The 22177-nt window shown below is 36.8% G+C and overlaps 1 protein-coding gene and 1 long non-coding RNA gene across 2 annotated transcripts; one reads left to right on the top strand and one right to left on the bottom strand.

The window, feature by feature from the left end:
• Positions 1–103: 103 nt before the first annotated feature.
• On the top strand, positions 104–613 carry LOC136267984 (uncharacterized). The gene is made up of 3 exons (XR_010706845.1): positions 104–255; positions 317–437; positions 491–613. It is a non-coding gene; the product is annotated as an uncharacterized lncRNA (long non-coding RNA).
• A 2041-nt stretch (positions 614–2654) lies between these two features.
• Positions 2655–20561, bottom strand: LOC136237146 (uncharacterized). The gene is made up of 4 exons (XM_066027451.1): positions 20434–20561; positions 13899–13951; positions 4246–7711; positions 2655–2912 (listed from the first exon to the last, which is right to left on the bottom strand). The coding sequence occupies exon 3, from the start codon at positions 7708–7710 to the stop codon at positions 4249–4251; it is 3462 nt and encodes a 1153-aa protein (XP_065883523.1). The 5' UTR covers position 7711; positions 13899–13951; positions 20434–20561; the 3' UTR covers positions 2655–2912; positions 4246–4248.
• Positions 20562–22177: the final 1616 nt, after the last annotated feature.

Below are 22177 nucleotides of genomic sequence, written 5' to 3'. Positions count from 1 at the left end.
CGTATAATGTTTACAAGCAGCCAATGGCGATCGAAAAATCCAACACGGGTGGCCACAACTCTAGTCTACACATACATATATATAAAGTGTTATACACCTTACTAGTCTGGTGCCATCTTAGCCCAGATTAAACTGTAGCCCACTTCGACAATGACTCAATAAAACAAATATATTCTAAATAATACTAACCTTTACGTTCGATTGTGGTAACCAGTTTTGTCATGCCACCTGATTCGAGTTTAGCCAGTGTGAATAGTAAGAATTAGACTAGCATCGTTTAGTAGTTAGGTTTTGTTTACTTAAAATGTCTATTTAGCTACTTTTTTTGCTTGAGAGAATCACTATGGCGATTAGTCTGGCGCTTAGTCTATATGGCGATTGAGTGATCACGCTGGCATGCTGAGCACTACATGATGAGAGTCGAACAGTGAATGCAGGTTAGTGATATAACCCATAGCGTACTAGTTTTCAATATCTCAGGTGGCTGCAGTACTGCAGGGGGAACGTCATCGCAACGTCCGGCTTGGTTACCCACAATCGATGTTAGAAACCTGGCCTTTATAAGTGTTACAGCTGTCTTGTGAGACTCTCCCCACCTATTAGGTGAGTGGTACATAACAGTTATACAACGGCCACGAGTGCTCTGCCTGTATAAACGCACTTGCCTTCGGGCCTAACGGCCCTCAGGCTCGTGCGTTTATATCAGGCAGAGCACTCGTGGCCGTTGTATAACTATATAATATACCACTTTGACACCTCAGATCAAAGGAAATCACAGGGTTATATATCACATATTTCCCTGACCACAGGGCAATATCTAGATATTGCCCTGTGGTTAGGGCAATATCATGATATAGCCCTGACCACAACTGCCTTTGATGCTAAGGCAGCTACAAAGCATCAGTTCCCTTTGATTATTTATATAGAGATGCTTAAAGTTTTGCATTGTGGGTTTGAATTAGAGCTGCTTAAAGTTTTGCATTGTGGGTTTGAATTAAACATGTTGATTTAGTCAGGGGCATTGTTGTGAAGTAAAAAGAAATGAGTGAGTCAGCATTGCATAGTTCAGTTACTAAGCATCACTAAATAATCATTTTTGCAATATGGATTGTTTTTCAACAGAGTACTTTCAATTGTACGAAAAGATGCCTCAAACATTCACAACCTATATGTCTAAGTGTTTATTTTAGCACCTTAGGTAACTTTATTCATCCACAAAGTGATTATTTGGTTTAAAATGGTATCACTACAACCAGTGAAACCCACAATCATTTCTTTTTTGTGCCCACAATTTAAACCCACAATTGATTTTTGCAAACCTCTGTATAAAAGTAATGTGGTGAATGCAGGTTTGTCTTCCTTCACCTATTAGGTGAGCATGCCAGAGTGGTATATATTACTTATACCATGGCCACTCTGGATTTGCCTGATATATATGCCCGCGCCCTTGGGCCTGCGGCCCTCGGGCTTGGGCATATATATCAGGCAAATCCCTCTTGGCCATGGTATAACTATTAAATGTTAACCTGTTGACAAAAATAATAAACAGACTTGGTAGAAAATTTGTATACTTCACAACATATTATGATGTTAGATTGGGCTAAATGATTAGCTAAACCAAGTTTTGATTTATACCACTTTAAAAGGGCTATGGATGGCTGCACTCAGCCACCAGAAGTACAAACAATCCTTGATGCAGCAAGAAAAATGATGCAAGCAGTGATGAGAAACTAATACAGTTTATTAGCCTTAAAGCTAGTAGACAATGGTACTGAGACATTCCAAGGATGCATGCATGTGCTTCTGGGGAGTTATTTTCATTTTTATTTGTAAAACAGCATAATTATCTTTGTGTACAGACTTGATTATGAGTATTCTTTAGAGGGCCTTGGCCTATTAATTAATTAATTTTTGTATGTATTATGATCATTTCTGCAAGTAATTGAGTGTAATGCTTTTTGTCAAAGTCTATTTACATTTTGCTTTTATATATACAAGGCCCAGTTGTGGACCTATTGCTGTTCACTTATAACAACTAGCAGATGGCTGTACCATAATTTGCACAATAGTCATATATAGTGACTATTGCAGAACAGAACAATATTAATTACTGCATATAATGCAAAAAAGGGAATGGCTGTCTCTAACACTGGCTATACCTAGCAGTGTTGCAAGATGTACTCTGTTTATTGACACCTCATAAATATACATTTTGATTGGAAGTCGAATCCCACTGTTTCTGGGTTTTGGTAGCTACTCTGTATTTTTTTTCCTTTGACTATCGGACTGCCCGTGCACTAGGGGTAGAAGTAAAGTACAATTAATCCAATTCATCATAAAGATCTGTAATAAAAACTATTATGAAATTACCATCCCACTTGGAGCAATTAATTAGGTAACATGTTTGTGATTTGAAAGTTATGGACTGTAAAGCTTACACAACCAGCTAGAGTACAAGGCTGTATACAAAGCTTTGTTTACCATGCACACACTTCACAACAGTTTACTGTACTTTGCATGGTGTGTCAAAGGGAAGTAGCTAGTAAACCTAAAGTTTAAGATTTTACACCTGGACGCATATTGTGTTACCTAGGTAAACCCAACCAAGAGTAGGAGATATATATCCTACTTATACTCTTTATCTCTGTGAACATTGTGATATGTCATAATAGCCATATTGTTCAAAAACACAATGTTCTACAACTGTGAAACAGTTATAGAGGTACAAAAACATATGCATATAACATACATAACTAGTTTATAACAATTTAATGACAATTGCTACAAAGGCTACAGTCAGGTGCAAAACAGTGTTAAAACAAAGGATACATTTTCTATTATGTACATAACTACATATACTGATAGAACACTTGTGTCCAGCAGCAAAATCCATTTCATAATAATCTAAACAACTAAAAAATGAGAAGCTCTATAAACAATATATGCATGCACGCATTCAGAATTTAACATCAACTACAAACTAATATTTTAAGAGATTATTCCACATGTATACATAATCCTTCAATTTATACATACATGTTAATGAATGTACCAAGAAAATTATATAATTATACAGTAATTTGCTAATAATTGTTTTTCCACAATCCGTGCAATATCATATGCTACTTAATTTTATATGCTACTACAGCACAAACTATACAAATAACACTGCCTCACCCATAACTTTTATGGCAAGTTGGTATTGCCATGCTATTTTCAGTGCTTATTAAATAATTAATTGGCTTTATAAGGCAGGTTACAGAATACAGATATTTCATTCTGGTAATGAGATACAATGTGATATGTGATGAGATGTAGTTTGTGTCCACATGCCCTGTTATTCACAGGCCTGTTCATAAATACTTTCTGTGTGGACCAATGCAAATCAGTGTAGCAGTGGCACTCATGCAACAACAAAATTGGCACATGAGATAGGGTGGAGTAGTAAAGCTACAATATTGCTACACAGTTGATAACCTTTGCATACCCCAACCGTCTTCTCTGCCAATGCTAGCATCGTGTGTAGCAGTTTAGCATGATGCCAAAACATCAAAACCAGCTTTGATCATACTCGTGCCCACAAGATTGTTACATGATTCAAACACTGCTAAAAACCATCCCCACTTGCCATGTGAATACTAAGGCATGAAATTGTGCAAGAGGGTTGGAGATTCTGTGCAAGTAGCTAGTCTCACTAAAGGAATGAGAAGATTCAAAAGTTTTTCAGGGGGAATTTCAAAAAGTTTTTTTTCCGATAGATGGAAAATATGAAAGAAAATATTAACTAAATTGGAAAATTCATGAACTTTTTCTTCCACAAATGATTCTCATTATATTATCGTATTGCAATTGTCTAGCAAGAATACGTTTTTGCCTTACAGTTGTGCACATGTACCTCCATAGTATATACAAGCAGAAACCTAAGAGGACACTGTACAACACCATTTCCTTTCCTTACCACACAATTAAAAGTACTTTCCACTACTTACATATAATACACTTGAAAGCAAGCTGTGAGGAAAATTCTTTTCTAATTTACTTTTGATGAATATATGCTTGAGCATTAAAAAGCATTGAGCATGAAAAACCATTGAGCATGAAAAGGCCTTAAAAGGTGTCTTTGGGTCTAAATATTGGATTGCCATTGCCAACCTAGCCCACTAAAATGTGTGTCTACATTTTTTTTGAAGTGTGCCTCCTACAAAATTAATACTTCACACAGATAAGGTTGACACTTCTATTTACCTGTTAATCACTGTCATCTTCATCACTGTCATTCTGAATGTTATCAGCTAACAATGGAGTTTCTGGATTGCGTGGCTTACAAATTTTTTTCATCACAATTGTCATCATATAAAGGATGTATCCTACAAGAAAGCACACCAACACTGATAGATATAGGATATAAGCAACTCCTATTTTCAATCGTTGTTCATATATCTGAAGAGGAAGTCCAGCCGGTAATAATACTATCAAATTCAACACAAGAATTAGTCCACACACACTGATAAGGACCACCACATGTTGTATCTTTGTAGAATAAGTCAAATAGTTAATAAACAGAACAAGTGGAAGGATCCAAAATGTTGGAGAAATTTGCCAACTATTGCCATCCAAGCTACTAAACAGGAGAAGAAGTAATGCCAGCAAAATTACTTCATCCAATACATTCAAGCTCTGTAGTCTGTATGGCTGAAATCGTATGTGAATCACCATAATAATGCTGCACACAATCAGTAACACAATAAATTTAGCAAAAATGTATTCCTCATTAAGCATCCAATACCCAAGCAAAACGTCACATACAATATCCACACCATAGATCACTTGTCGACATATCAGATAGTACGCAGAAAACCAGTAACACTCATTTCTGTAACATGCTTGTAGTTGATCTATTATTGGCCTGATACTTATAAAGTTGATGTTGTGGTGACGAGTCAAGTATCGTTGGAATAGTAACAAGAAAGGAAAACCAAATCCAATTATTACTTCACATAATATTGCTGTGGCTGCATAACCTGCATGATGACCATGAAAATATGTGATATGTGGTGACCAGTATGATTTCCAACCAGTTGATTCAACATGACTGTTAAAATTGTGTTTGAAATATGCTAATGGTCTTAACAATTGTACTGATGTGTATGAAACAGAACTATAAGAGAGAAGTATAAGCAAGCTAATGGATTTGCTATTAATGTATCTTCCAAAAAATCGAGCTACAAATACAAACCTTCTAGCTGATAGAAAGATGGTGACTACTATACTGAACACAATCAAGGGATGGATGTATACCAGGAACTTGTGATCAATCACATCAGTTCTGCCCAAGCACAATTTCAAGTACTGCATAAATGGTGGCTTCAGGTTGCCAATGCTGGAGAAGAAAGGGAGAATTTCAGAAATGTAAACTGGTTTTAAATCACAAACATAGAAGTAATAATCTTCATAGATAGCACATTTCCTAGCCTGTACTACGTCATTGAGTACACTAACACACTGTTCCAATACACTGTAATAGAAGATGATACCAAAAGCATATCCTGCACTAATATTGAAGTTAAAATGTAATAAGACAAAAATAAAAGCTATTACTAGACACCAGTAGAAGAATGAAAATACAAACAGTACAATCAAACTGAGAAATAATGAAGACACTTCGCAGTCATCTATTGAAATGCAATCTGTTGAGTCATACTTTATAAAATGGCTACATTCCCCACAAGAAAACCCTTTCCAATTACCTTTACATTGAAGATCGCGATCAGGAAAAGGATGAGGAAGTATTTCATAACTCCAGTGCTTAAAATTACAGTAATTAGCAGGACAGGATATCACATAATAATGCAGACCATTATCATACCAGTAACCTGGTGTAGCTACTAATGTACCTTCCAGGCATTTAAAACCTGGTGGCAATGAAAGGCTACGAGACAGCAAAATGTCACAGGAAAGTGATTCACAGTTGTCAGCATCCTTGTTATAAAGATGTGCTATGTCATTGCAAGTTGTTGGTTTCCCCACCCACTGCACAGCTACAATAAATGGCACATCTCTGAAATCCACATTAACTGTAATTGTACTTTTATCGTCCATATTGAGACAGCTACATGCTATACTATTATTTGAAAGTAACGCCACATCATTGTGAATACTATCAACAGTATAGGTATAGTCTGGCTCAGTTTCTAAACTACTACATTCATTTATAATATAATCATCACCATAGTAGTACTGATTACAACTGTCCAAATCATTAGAAATAAAAATAGTCAATGGGCCTACAAAATTGTTAAAATAGTCTAAAACAATAGCACTGAATTGCAAATCATTTAGCCAATATGCAACAAAACCACTTGATTGGTTAGATATATTTACTTTCACTACTGCATCAAAGATGGTTTTACTGCAAGGTGAAGAGGAAAATAACTTTTTTTGCTTGAAGGATTTATTAGGAACACAATCATCACCAAACTCATAATTGAAATAAGCTAAATTACCACCGCCATCTGCAGCACTATTTCTAGAATGGTTTGAATTAATTAGTAGCTCATAATAATATAAAATAATACTCTCATAATTATGTGGCTCTTTGTCAACTTCTAAATAAACTGCCCCTCCAAATGATGCGTTGTTGTTTACAAATTCCAATGGTACAGTGTAGTTAATATGAATGGTTGAAGTGTACACAGTAATTGCTCCACCTTTGTCATTGGCAATGTTGTCATGGAATGTTAAAAATCCATTGCAAGCAGTCATGTTGGAGTTTTTAAGACAAACAGCACCTCCAGATTGAGCTGTATTACTTAAGAAATAAACTGATCCATTTATGTCCACTATACTATCACAAGAGCAAATAGCTCCTCCACCACATGCACATATGTAATCCGTTTTATCTACAATAGCACGGTTGTTATAAAAGGTGACTCTGTCTAGTAAAAATAAGTGACATTTATAAAGTACTACAGCAGAATCAGAATTGTTTGAAAATTTTGACAAATTAATGTTTAACTGAAGCAAAAAAGCAGACAATGTTCCTCTACATAAAATACTGGAATTTCCATTAAAGTCACTACCAGTTACAGTAACATATGCAGCATCTAGTTCACTGTTCTCGGTATCAATAGTTAATGTTGTACCATAGAAATGAGAATTGTAAAATTTAATAAACCGTGCAAAGGTGTAAACACCCACATCATTATATAAGAATACACTATCACTAATAAGAATTGAAGCATGACCTACCAACACAAGAGTAGAAACATTATTTACTGAATGCTGAAACACAGAATTGATTATGTAAGCATTAGTAAAATCGTAAACTACAATTCCATTGCACTTATCCCAAGTGACACCTTGTATTACAATATTGATGATATTCTCACCCACTAAACCACCTTGATAATTACACCGAACAGTGTGATTATGACCTGTTAGTGTAACATTTGATATGTTCCCAAATTGTGTAACATACTCTAAGGATATATCAGACATTAATTTAATCTCAGTATCATTCTTTATGTTCTCAAGAGCAAGAGAAAGATTAGAGCAATGGCATCCTTGATAACCTGTACAACATGTTAATGAACTAAGACCTCTCTGATCAATGATTACTATTGTCTCATTCTCCTGGCTTACAAATGTTTGTGTTAAGTGGTATGTGAGCACTAGCAACCAGACAATGACAAAATTCATCTTGAAACACATCCTGAATAAAATACACAACAGATGTTAACTGAAAAATGTAATGATTTCAAATAATTATAAGTAAAATTTTTGAAATAATACCATACCTGTTTCACTGCCCATACAAAAGTCTCAATAGTAGCAGTGAAATTTATCCCGTATTTCACTGGTAACAGTGAAAAAGTTGTAATTGCAATTTCGTTGGCTAGAATTTATGTTAACAATGTAGCGCCAATTAGTGTTGACGCGTGTTTAGTACATAGTGGCAAATTGTATACATGGCAACACTAATGCACAGCATGTGTATATGCAGCGAGTATGGTATTAACTGGGAATAGCATGGGTAGCAGTGAAATTTGGGATAAATACCACTCTTGTTGTATTGGAAATGGTAAATTTCCAATACAACAAGAGTGGTATTTATCCCAAATTTCACTGCTACCCATGCTATTACTAGTACAAATCAAATAATTCATAAACAACTTAGACCACAAAGTGGTTACAAGTTATTTCTTAAGCATATATTGTAGCTATCAATGGTGCAGATTTGTGAAACAATTGTGCCTTTTATGATGAAAGCATGAAACATGGTACATAGCAGTAGATCATAGGTTACTTCAATAATTTTACAGCCATTTTTCTACTCAAAATTGTAACTTTTGTCTTTATCTCCCTTCAACATTAATTAAATTGTTAAAACCTACAACAAAGATTTGAAGATCTTACTCCAAGAAACAACTTGGCTTTTGTTTGAAGTCAATAACATATTGTATTCTAAAGTTACGATGTTACAATTGTTTCTAAGTAATAAGACTACGCAGTTAATCTGCTCAGCCAAGCACTTATTGAATAATTGTAAGAGCCTTGTTTTTTTTCTTTGTATCAAGACACGCGGTAGTGTGCCATGTAGCCAAGAAAGTCCATGCACCACACTGGGATCAATACACACAGTAGTGTCGTGCCTGGCACACCACACCATGAGTATATTGACAGGAAGAAAGAAAACAGCATTTTCACACATGCATAGCCCATGGCCCCTTCTCCAAAGCATATGTCTGCCAGGTAAGGTAGGCCACAAAGCAAATTTTATCAAATTAGCATTAAGATATGGGCATTCAAAGTTTCAATTTAATTTCTTTGTTCATGGGGGGGGCTACAGGGGCAAACTTCTGTCATTGCTACAGGTAAACCGAGTATGGGAATAACTTGAAAATTGGTGTGCACATAGGCTAGCAGTGCCTTTTGATGGCTTGAAAAGCAATAGAGTTACAGCTACAAAATGCTAATGCAAAAACCAAACAAGTATAAAATCGTGGGATCGATACTTTAATAGAGTAGTCACCACTGGGTAAAAAAGGTGTACCAAAATATATGTCAAAAAAGTTTACCAAGGTTCAAACCGGGACCTCCATACCTAACACCTGTACTCTAAACCACTGCTATCTTAGCTGACTTAATTTCTGCTTTATAAATGAAAATTCTAGTTTAAATCTGCTTATAAATAAACATTTATAATTTCATAGATCTACCAATAGAAGTACCAGGTTGTTCTAGAACATTCTATATCTGTACAAAAACAACCAAGCTGTGAAAAAAGGTGCGGCCTTAAAAAGCCTGGGTAAAAAAGTTGTGAAATCAAAAGTGGCAGCAAGAAATGGTTGTAACGATGTCAATGCTAATAAATTTTAACTATGGTGTGCAGATATCACTTCTTTTTGTAATTGCAAGATAGAAGCTCTCAGAAAATGTGTACTCTATTAGAGTATTGCAATAATATTACCAATATTGAAGTAAAGCATACATTTATAAGTCCGCCTTTAATAATCATCACTGTGTCTTTATACAAAAGAAGAAATGCGAGTAACAAAACCCAAAAGTCTGGTTTTGGGGCCTCATCAAGTACAGTACTGGTCACTGCAAGGCCGGAGCCCACGGTCCGGCCGGTCCGGCATTGGCCGGACCACTTTTCAGCCACTTGAATTTGCAAAAAGATCGAGATACTCTAATAGAGCAGTCATCGCATTATACTCTAATAGAACAGTCATGGTGATAGTTAGAGAATTCGGTATACAATATCAATACTCTTATTACACTGGTTGATCTAAGCCATTATATCCATTTTACTTGTTTTCAAATTACTTTCTAATGAACCATCTGCAAAGAATTGCACAATAGGCTAATAGATAATGCATGTTATGTATTAACAATTACAATCAAAATTGCTTCTGTATCTCAAAAGAACTAACTCACTTTGTATCATGAAAGTAAAATTAGCTACTAGCTATATATTAAATTGAATTAATTGGTATACAGTAGCACAAAATTACCTGGATATATTCTTGGTGTAAAAAACAGAAAGAGACCGTGTATGTAAAATAGCTTCCAGATGCCATTTCAGAACATTTATTTTCAAAAATTTTTCCAGGGAGCATGTCCCCAGACTTCCTTAGCTTAGCATGTTAATACATGCTGTAGCTAGCACACACAAAATACATTACAGTAGATAATGTGATTTAAATTTCAAATCAATAAAATGTAGTGTGCATGACTATGACCTCCATTGTAGTCCATGAATGGCCTGACCACTGAAAATCTCTGGGCTCCGGCCCTGCACTGTAAAGTAGTTATACAACCAAGTACTAAGAATAATACGAAATACGGTTAAAATTATGTCATAAATAATAAATAAATGTTTGAGAAAACTATGAGGCCTAGAGATATAAACTAACCGGGGATAGACTCGCCTGTGAACAAAGGCACAGCCATATAATAACTATGCCTATTCGTACCGATGACTTTAACGTACGTGTAATTTTATATAATGCCCAGTACCACACCCATGCTTTAATCTCCGAATTCGCAAAGGAGAAGATTGGCCAATGTCCACAAATGATTGCAGGAGAGCCAGAGGCCACTTTACATGTAAACAACCAGATTACAAGTATGTTTTATTGTTTGTAACTGTATTTTGAGTGCTCCAGATGTTGGTTGTTCTTGGATACCAGCTGATGTGTTCATGAACAACAAGGTAAAGAGTATGTTTCAATGTTTTACTTTTATTGTACATCTTCATTCTTCATCTGGCTTACTACCTGGGATTTTTTCCACCTTTAGTGTTGCCAATAATCTGCAATCAATAAGATGCATTGCTGCACTGTATACAACAATGTGTAACTATCTCCTGTATGTTGTGTATGCATAATAACCAATGACTCTAATTGATGCATACAAATTTTCCTTTTTCCCATCAACCATCAAATTATGGAACCAACTCCGTGCTGATGTAATTAATTCCTCTACCCCTAATGAGTTTTGCAATACCTTAAGTGACTTTTATGATCACACCTGTGCGTTATAATCTTTTGATTGCTGCACAGTAATAAATAGAATAATAATAATATTATAGACTGTGATCACTATGCCAACTAGTGCCAATGCCAGACCACTGATTCAATATTTTGTACATTTTTACTGTGCTTTGTACTTCACCTGGCTTGCTAGCTGGAATTATTTTCTGTGGTTGCCAATGGTCTGTGATCTATAAGATGAATTGTTGCATATACAATAATGTGTAGCTATCTACTGTATGTTGTGTAATATGTATGCATAATATTATAGACTGTGATCACTGTGCCAATGCAACACTGCTGGAACATACCAGTGGCCTCTAGTTACAACAAACTTTATTGTGATCGTTCATGACTGGTGTCTCTTTGTTTTAAAAGTGTTTCCAGGCGGCACAGTGAGTCCTAAGTTGCTGCAGGACAGCTTTATCCTTCACCTGGCTTGCTAATAAAATGATTTTCCACCATCAGTGTTGCCAGTGATACAATGCTGCACACACTACTGCTGTAATGTGTATCTCCAGTATGTCATCTATGGCTCAGAATGTTGTGCATGCACATAGTGTGTACATATCAGCCACACCACTGATGTACTGGCACTTGCCTTTAGTCTGTGCCATATTGGGATCATATTGTGCTGGCCTTCACCACCTTGTCGTGCATAGTGGCCTTACTTTTTGATTGAGTCTCCTTTATATAAACAAATCACCCCCCTTAATGCCACTATAGTTCGCTCGTTTTTTGTGTAAGCTACATTTTAGTATTGAGATTTTCTGCCGTCAGTTAAATTCTTTCCTGTGTTGGCGCACGTATCATTTCTGCTGGCACACCCACTGCTCTGAGTGCTGGCTATGGCATTGTTTATACATGCCCTATGGGTAGGTTGTCATGTTGGTGTATGTACTTGGTTGTATGTGACCCGGTCCTAGTAACAATAACAATAACAAAAAGAATTGAAATTCACACAAAAAAAACAAAAAACAGCCAAGCCATGAAAAATGGTTCAGCCTAAAAAAGCCTGGGTGAAAAAAGTTGTGAAATCAAAGGTAGCAGCCTGCAATGATGTTAATTTTAATGATGTATGCAGCCATTATTAAAATTTATTAGCATTCACATCATTGCAGCCATTTCTCAGTAGCCACCTTTACTTATTTCACTCAGGCTTTTTAAGGCCGCACCATTTTTCACAGCTTGGCTATTTTTGCGTGGATTACTGTAACCATTTAGATATGGTAATGCTAAGATAGGCATAGAAAATGCAGTCAACAATTAATTAATTAGTCCTATCTGTGCTGGTGACTGAACAGACGTACCATTTTTTTTTCAGATACCAGTTAAACCCCTTTCCTGTGTATGTGTATCATGTATCATTTCCACCAGAATACACACTGCTGGTGCTGGCTTTGGCACTTTTTTTTACTATACAACTGTATGTTTTTAATAATTGCAAAGTATGTGCGTGTGGTGACTCATTATGATTACCATGAAAATTGTGACTGGTTCATGTGGTTCACTGGAGTACAATACTATGTACCTTGTACTCAACTTATACTCACCTTGTATCCAGCTGGATACTCAACTTATACCCACCTTGTATCTGGATGTCTTGCCATTTACCTGGCTCCCTTCATGGCCAAAGCCTCAGAATGAAACAAGTCACGCATGGCATGTACAGCAGCCTCAGAACCTGCTACATGCCAAGCACGTGTTTGCAGTAAATCAACAGCTGTCATAACATCATCACAAGGTAGTGGGGAGCATTTGAATGCTGATAGGACGAACTGTTGTCTAAAGAAATAATCAACAAGCTACAAAGGGCATCAGAATAATATCATCGAAATAAATCTATTATCGACCGCCCAGTACATTTCCATAGAACTATTATTGATGGGTTTAGAAACTTTCCACTCTAACTTTCTGTGGAATTCACGGATTCCCTAAAAATTTCTATATAATGTGGGGATATCCTTGGGGGGTAAATGGCTCAGGTTTGGCTTTGTTGTGCTGTTCTATTGTTCTGTAATTGCATTACGGGTTTTTGTGGTTGGTGAAAAACCACAAAACTGTTCGAAATAACTGGGTATCTAAGATCTAGGACTAGTAGAAAATATACAAGAAATACTTTCTAACACTTGCCAGTAAAGAAAACCACGTATTTTGCTCTTTGTTTATAATCCATATACTACTAATCTCGTAATATTACCATTTACGTTATGCATGCTTCAATATTGTTGATAATAGATATGCGTCGATAATTGGTCGCTTATGCTACAAGCATCAGGGTTGCAAAATTGGGCAAGCCAGTACAATACATAACCAATTTTTTATCTGCTTGTAGCTCCACTTTCAGTTGGCCCATTTTGCAACTTGCATAACTTCAATACCTAGCATAACAATTTGGACTCTTGATTCCAAATTTGCTTCATTAGGGCAAGCCTGAGAGAGCCCCACATAAGCAGGTTGCCAATGCAAATTTTGTGCTGTTGACCGTGACAGACGTAACAGATAAAAGAAACGTCAGAACAAGCAGAATTAAGAAGAGCTATGAGACAACAGCATGACAGGAACAGGAGAGATCACTTATCTAAAGAACAATACCAATTCATCTTATAACAGCGAAAAATAGTTTACAATGCTAATCCTCAACTAGACGCTCAAGGTATAGTGACACTCAAAATAGCTAGTGGTGGTACTCAAATAAACCATGACACCAGTGCCACCAACACTGTACAGCTTCCATGGATTAATCATCCAAGTACCATTACTAAAATGACAGAATTTCATGTACAATCATTATGGGTTTGTTGCAATTAGCTATTAATTTAAATGTGATTCAAAAGAATAAGTGTGTCAAAAATAGCTCACCCTTTGCTAGCAATCTTTTCCAACTTTGCACAATCTTGCTTATTCTTCTCCACCTACAAAATGTCAACACACAAAATACTGTAGCATATGTACAGCTAATCTTCAACCATGCACAAATACAATTCTATACAGCTTCACTCACTCAGACTTACCCCACAATGTTGTTAACATCTGTCTAGTTATTATGTCTTTGGTACTCCAAGACTGGGCCATTGGAAATTGAAAACTGACACTGAAAACTAAAACTGAAAAACTGAAACTGTTCAAAACTTGTGAAATAGCTAATAGCACTCACCTCTTTACAAAGACCACCTCTATGATAAGACCACCTTTATGATAAGACTACTTCATTATAGTGACCACATATTTTATACTTCATGATCACATTAATAAGGCTAACTTCATATTCCCATTATTTAGTGACCATTTCAAAGCAATTTCAAAAAAGCTATGGTGTGTTTCATGAATTTGTCATCCATCGAGATCATATTTTTGACTCGTTTTACTTTTGTATAACCTGATTAATCAAAATACTTATGAGGCTAACAAAATTATGAAATGAGATGTTAACTCAAAAGTAGCTACACCACATAGCTAGACCTAGCTTTTTGGAGGCAAAGTTTGTATAATGAAGTGGCTGTATTAATAAGGTTAGCTAGCTACAGTATATAGCTACCAATATTTTATTTTATTGGAAAAGTAGACATCTTGTGCATTGCTCTGCCCAATATAAGAAAATCAGGCTATGCAAGACCATAAAATAGTAGCTATATAGCTAGCTAACCTTGTTAATAAAGCCACTTCCATTATATAAAGTTTGGCCCCAAAAGCTAGCTCTATAGCTATATGGTGTAACTACAGTGTAGCTACTTTCGAGTTAACATCTCAATCATACTAAATCATATTTTTTGTTAGCCTCTTACACTAAAGTAAAATGAGACATAAATATGATCTCAATAGATGACCTCGTACACAAACTCATGAAATACACCACAGCTTTTTGAAATTGCTTTGAAATGGTCACTAAATAATGAGAAGATGAAGTTATAGCCTTACTTGATACTTAAAGTGGTCACTATAATGAGGTTGTCTTATCATAAAGGTGGTCTTATCATAGAGGTGGTCTTATCATAGAGGTGGTCTTTGTAATGAGGTGAGTGCTATTAGTTATTTCACAAGTTTTGAACAATTTCAGTTTTTCAGTTTCAGTTTTCCATTTCCAGTTTTCAATTTCCACTGTTTCCAATATCCCTACAAGACTGTTACAAAAAGGAAAGTACTACAACAAAATAGGCATTTTTTACACACCATTCTTGTAGTGTGAATTAAGTAACACAAATTTGCTATATACAAGTATGTACTAGGATTCAGTAAACTGATACAAGATCAGTTCAGTTAGCAATGCATATTAACAGTTTCCATCTTTAGTTGTATCAGTAACAGCAAGAGTATATAATGGGGACTCCCCATTATATACTCTTGGTAACAGTAGCCTAGCTACCTGATATTAGAGGCACACCTATAAATTATGGGAGTTTACCAACTGATATATTGGCTACAAAATTACCGACTCCAATATCAGTAGTGGGTTGTATCAAACATAAAAGTTTTTGGTATGGACATTACAATAAATGCTGACAAAAAAGCTTAAAAGATGGTTGCCAAATCGTTTTTGCTCCACCTGGAACAAGCTTTCATTGTGTACCACTCAAAAACTGAATTAACAAAACAGGTAAAATTTTGTGATTATTGGTTTCCGGACTTACACGCATGTTGTGATAGTGGCTACAAAGCCTGCTATTGGTTATCTCATCATTAGAGGATACCAATACCTACATTCGCAGTCATCACTTTATGGCAGATGACTATGTAAACTCTGTATTAAAGGGTCATGAATCAGAGCTAAAAGATACTGCTATGCCAACTGTCTTTTCCTTCACAAAACCAGTGACACATAAGAAGCTGAGCAAGTTAGGGAAGCCAAGTCACAGCATCACTTGCTGATCAGTAATTTGCTGGGACCCAGCAGCAAACCCAACAAACAAGCCGTGACTATACTGAATTCTGGGCCAGGTAATAATGAATAATAATAATGAATTCTGGGCCAGGTATGGGCAAACCAAGACAGGCTCCAGGTACAGCATTAAGTCAGCCACTACTTGTGCCAGAGGGATGTGCCAGAGCTGTCAAACGAGCCTGATCCCGAATGCTAAACAAGGTATTAAAGAGATTATCACATAAACGTTCATCTAATGTGGTTTGCATATCTTGCTGAGAAGCTGTGGGCTGAAGTTAATTCATGATGTTGTTAAAAAAGCAGCCAAAGCAGAAAGGACAGATTCATGTATCCCCAAGCCCCCAAAATGAAAAGGTAATGAAGCCTGGCACCAGGAAGAGTCAGAAAGGCAGCACTGCATAATACAACCAAGACAGGTGCAAAGGTTATGGTCGAATTGGCAAAGGAAAGACTTCAGGATGGAAAAAGGCATAGTACGAAGTAAGCGAATGATTTTGCAACTGTTGAGACAACTACATAAAAGATGGAGTTCTACTTGAGGATCATCCAATACATCAAGTTTGTCCTGAGTTAAGCTACCTCATCCATGAGGGAAGAAAGAAACTCCCCAAAGAAATTGTCATCACCCCAAAGTGGTGAACCCCAAGCCAGTGACTCATTTGATGTCGGGGGATTCAGGGAAAGAGTCCCCAGACAGCTCACACTTGGACAGGTTCAAATGAAGTCCAAACTCAGGTCCTCAAGTGGCAAAGAGAGACAAAAGAGATAATAGAGAAGACCGTTCACCAACCAATGTATCATCTGAAAAGTGAAGGTCGTTGTCAGCTATGTTCAACCCATCACACAGTATTACGAATCAAAAACTGTTCGAAAAGCACCTCTGCAATCAAAGTAGCCACTGTGAAAAATATGGACGATTTCCATTACAAAGGGAAGCCATATAGCACTACTGCCTAATTTAGGCCTTTTGCTGTCAGCAAAGATGAATGGGACACAAAGGAGGACACAGGTAAGTCCATGAAGAATGCATTGTACATACTGTGGCATGCCAAAAGGCACATGTCTAGCTGAAGTGATGTCAAACAGTGAAAAAATCAAGCCTGTAGCCTTAGCCATTATTGAGTTACGCTTGTCTGAAGGCATCAGTTACTCACTCAGTCACTCACTCACTCAGTCTGTAGAAAATTCTGTTTAATAATTTTATATACCTGCAGATATACTAATGGACATTAAATCCCTAATCAGTCATCATTTATAGATGGATTAAATTTCCATTAGTATATCTGCAGGTACAGACAACCTTCACTACTTTTTTGCTATGCCCTTGTTTCACTACTTTTTTATTCTTTGAGCCAACTGAAAATTTCTTCTACTTGTAAAATAAACCACACAAAAACAGCCAAGCTGGGAAAAAAGGTGCGGCCTTAAAAAGTCTGGGTGAAAAGTTGTGAAATCAAAGGTGGCGGCCAACAAATGGCTGCAACTATGTTAATACTAATAAATTTTAACAACACACAGCCATTATTAAATTTTATTAGCATTAACATCATTGCAGCCATTTGTTGGCTGCCACCTTTGATTTCACAGCTTTTATCCCCAGGCTTTTTAAGGCTGCACCTTTTATCACAGCTTGGCTGTTTTTGTGTGGATATCATTTCTTTTTGTAATTGCAAGTTCCAAAGCCAGCCTACGGTTGACCTTGATAATTACTTTCAACTTTTTTCCCTTTACTACAGGAATCATCAAAGACTGCATGGCTATTTAAAGAACTTGAAGAACTGAAATAAGATGAATTTTGAAGGTGCTTATACTCCAATGATAGCTGGGCAGATTCGACTCAAACTAGGAATGAGAGATGCCCTACCATGAGGAAGTTTCCACTGCAGAAATGGTTAATTATACCGTTCAAGCACTATGGAGCTACGAATACATGAAAACTTTTTTATTTAGATTTTTTAATATTATTCCCTAACTGGTTAAGCATAATAATATTATTAGCTGCAGTCAATATTTAACTTCGAATTCTTGACCCAGGTCACAAGTGCTACCACACAGGCCTTACAAGTGTTTTTATTGCATGGTACCAGACACTTGTAGTATAGATACAAAACTAGTATTAAAGCCAAATGATTAATTATTAGGAGAGACAACCAGCTGCTTTTGCAGTCCATTTTTCCAAGATTTAAAAATCGGGATGGAATGTCTACTTCAATTAAATGTACTAGAAACTGTACTACAGGGCAAAGAAGATGCCATTCTTAAAGGAGACATCTTCTCCACAACCTGTTTGGTATGAAAAGACATACACTCTAATGAAACATTCATTTCAATTCTTGGTATAAATTGAAAGTCAGGGTTCCCATTTCAGTTGATGTAATACTGTAGATATAGTGTCTCTGTCCACAGTTTTGTTTGGACTTCGCTTCTTTTGTAATATATAAGGCCCCATAACCAGCCTAAGGCTGACTTTACTCACATTTCTTCAGCCTCATTTATCTGAACCTGTTGGGTCCAAGTGCTGTTCATAACTTCAGAAAATCCATATAACTTTAATCATTCATTAGTGCATACATACAGCCATTTATCCACTGATGGCTAAAAAGTTTAAGCTACCATATGGTACAACTAGCTAATATAACTACATGGTCAACAAGTAGGTTACTCCATGAATTCCAGGGTTAGTCCGTGGTCACCACCAAAATGAAATACAATTCCCCAAAGCTATAGCAAAAGGGTTACAGGATGGGGGGTGTATTTGCCTTTACCTGACAAGGACAATTTTGGCATTTAATGCGTTTGAGCGGCTGCCCTCCAGAGGTGACAATCTGCAATCACGTGCAGCACTTCGATTAACTGTCAGTGACTGTAGCTGGGTATTCCAGACACTTACATTTTTAACCCGCTACTGAAGGATGGAATAGAAACTAAGGTTTAAGTAACTAAGTATCCTACTTGTGTACTATAAAATACTAAAGTTATGTATAGATAGCTTTAAGGATTGCCGAGATACATCACAATTTGCTTGCGTGTCTAGAATATTTTGTGTAAAAAACTTTCACTACACATGTTAACAGGAGATTGAGGGCACCATTCGTAAATGTAAGCGACCATGGGCAGCACAAATGATCAGTCACACTATACAGTGAATGGATATATGATTTAGAGATAGTACAACTGGAATCCAAAGCCCATTCATTACCTGCGACATGTTAACTATCACGTGCAATCAACACAACCAGCAGCCCAAAGAAGCCCCAAGTAAAGATCCACAGGGCCACACTACTTAATCATGCTGTTTCAGTGTTAAGGCAAGGACTGATACAGATTTCCAGGCAATAGATCAAATGTTGCATCTTCAAAAGCGCAAGATACTTGCACGGTCCGAGCATGCAAGGCTGGCAGCAGTTCTGCTTCTTAAAAATCGCTGTCACCAACAAAGTAACCAGACAAACAGAATGCTATCAGTCTCAGCTGGTCCATGACACTCAATACAGTGCAGCATTTCCCAGCAGGCACGCCTTTATAGTGGTGTCCGGAAACCCCAGTAACATAAATATTTGGCAAGTCTCAAAGTGCAAATTTAAACTGCTCTTTCTCCTAGCACCCTATACTTTACCATCCACAATTTATACCACTAATAGCCTAGTTCATTAGCTACAATTCGGCACTAAGCATTTTAGAATCCGTTTCTCTCTCGAGGAGAAATTAATAAATTTCTAATGCATGTGCAAACTTTGTCCGGAAACGCCCGCCCCTACCTTACCCTCCAGCACTTGACAGCCGGTGCTGAGGGTGGTAGGTAAGGGCAGTCTAATCTAGCTCGGGGAAAAAAAGGAAACCTGGGTCATAAGCTTCGGTCTTTGCACCATCACATTCATACAAAACAAAGTAAAACTCACGTGTTATCCACAACGAAGAGAAAACCACGCAGACTCGATTTCGTCACCCTCAATACAGCTCGTAATACTGAAGGATCTGAGGAAGGATCCAAAAACTGAACGAGGCTGAACCACCAGTAGCACGTGAGCAAGAGAAAATACCCTCGTCCCCGGGGCCCGCGCTAATAGCATAAATTCAGTAAACCCTGAACCACAGATCCAAGAGTTCATATTATGAACTCTTGATAGATCGTATGCCTGAACACACCGTGATGGGGTAGGATCCGAGGACGGAAGGCAGGCATACCATTTTTACACCAATCTGTTAGGCATTCCAGTATCCGAGATTTTTTAATTAATAAATTCTCCGTATATTCCCCAATAGAGAACCCTGGCACAAAAGAACAACTCGTGTTTAACTTGGGATTGCTCCGTCGTCCGAGCTCCAGTGAGGATGAAAATCGCTGTGGGGTTTGTACACACGCTGATCATCATGAAAATCTTAGTTTTATCGTGCGCGTTACATATAGCTAAATAAATTTTGTGTTGTTTTGTAATCTTTTCAAGCCATGCAATGTATGTAGAATACTTTAAAACTTTTAAACGTACTGTTGGGTGGAAGGTAGTCACTGGTGCTTACTTTAAAGTGCGTAGTTACTTCGCTCGGGTTAGCGATTTTCAGCTCCAGAGCAATTTTTTGATGGCAGCTCAAAGTATAAACCACTTCAAAGTCGGCGTAACAATGGCATAATTGAAACCACAACTCCACCTTAGGTATTGTTGCAACATTGTGGCACCACCACTTTAGTTGTTTACCTTTATAAGTTGTTAACTTGATGTTTTTACATACTTGAGATAGCCACTTGCCTATGGGTATACACCATTGTATTGAGAAGTGTGCAGTAGGTGAAACATATTTGCTCACCACAAAGCATACAAAGATCACTGAGATCCAATAAGACCTGAAGTTACTCTCATTACATGTACAAAAGTGCAGCTAGAAGCAACTGTAGTTTCAAGATAGTCCATGCAGATTGCTAGATGGCTTCCTGATTCAATTGTGCCATTTTCCCCTCTAAAATGTATGGGGAGCCATGGAGAAAAAATGTACTTTTTTTCAGTTTTTAAGCACTGTGCATGCCAAAGTAGCTAATTCCAACCCAACAAACTATATATTTCTGAGATCAGCAATCAATACTCTACCTATTGAGCATATAAAAAGCCCATTTTTCCAAAATTTAAAAATCGGGCTGGAATGCCTAAATCTATATTACCTACACATGCATACATAATTATAATATGGGATGTGACATGATTGTGATGTTGTGAACAGTTTGCGATGACTACATTTATAAAGCATGCAAAAGTTACTTTACTTAGCAAGTCTGGATACACAGTATGCATTGTACAAGAACACACTTCTTAGTTGGCATGGCATTTCCTCAATAGCCAGCTCTCTCTGTTTTACAAAGTAGTGCATAGCTATATTCATGCACACCAATTATGAATATGTCTCGGAGATCTTGCTTGAACTCTCAGCAACGTGACCCCAGTGATATCTTAAAATCCTAGTTAGAATCTTAGTATTCATCATACAGTTAAGATCGACAAAAATAATTTAATACAGATCTTTAACCTCATGTATAGTTTTATTTTATACCCATCAGGTTGACCAGCACCCCTTGCCCCTCCTACTATTGCTTATATTTAAACCATGAGTAATCACTATCAATGATTACTTTGACCAAAAAGTAAGATTTGGGAGTGATCTTGGGTAGAGCTCACTTGAATTATACATTTCTGGGACCATAATCAATTCTTTACCACAAGAGTGCAATTAAACAATTAAATAAAGTAGGGGTCCAGTAAGAAATATAGAAAGTATAGTGAAACAAGATAAATATGAATGATGGTAGCTATAATAGCCTTGTGGGAAAAATTTCTATGTTGGTATGTTACCACCGGCAGCTCATACAGCTTGTTTCACTATACTTTCTATCACTGGAGCTCTACCTTCTCACAGGTCCCTAGTGGGATATAGCATTCACAGAATATATCATTTTTAATTTGCACTAATGTATTTTGTAATGATTACAGCCCCAGAAATTACTTAACCACCTTTCATATCTTGTTTCACTACTGTTTTAACATAGTATAGGAACCCTACTTCAGTTTATTAGATTTTAATTGCGCTGTACATAACATAGTTATATGATGCATTAAATGTGGCTGTGCCGATTGCTTTATTAGAGTAGAGTATCTTGATCTCACTGCTTGTCTCAAATGCATGAGCTATATGCAATAGATTAAGGGACATGGTTACCATGTCTTGTTCAAAGCATGAGGTGACTATGCCCAACTATATAGATACCTAAGCACTTGAA

The sequence above is a fragment of the Dysidea avara genome, chromosome 10 (genome assembly GCF_963678975.1).
Source record: "Dysidea avara chromosome 10, odDysAvar1.4, whole genome shotgun sequence".
NCBI classification, from domain to species: Eukaryota; Metazoa; Porifera; class Demospongiae; order Dictyoceratida; family Dysideidae; genus Dysidea; species Dysidea avara.
Note: the sequence above shows the minus strand (reverse complement) of the source record. Positions and strands in the feature narration are given on the sequence as shown.

Coding starts and splice junctions, on each gene's coding strand:
- LOC136237146 (XM_066027451.1), bottom strand. CDS start 7,710: ATGTGTTTCAAGATGAATTTTGTCATTGTCTGGTTGCTAGTGCTCACA.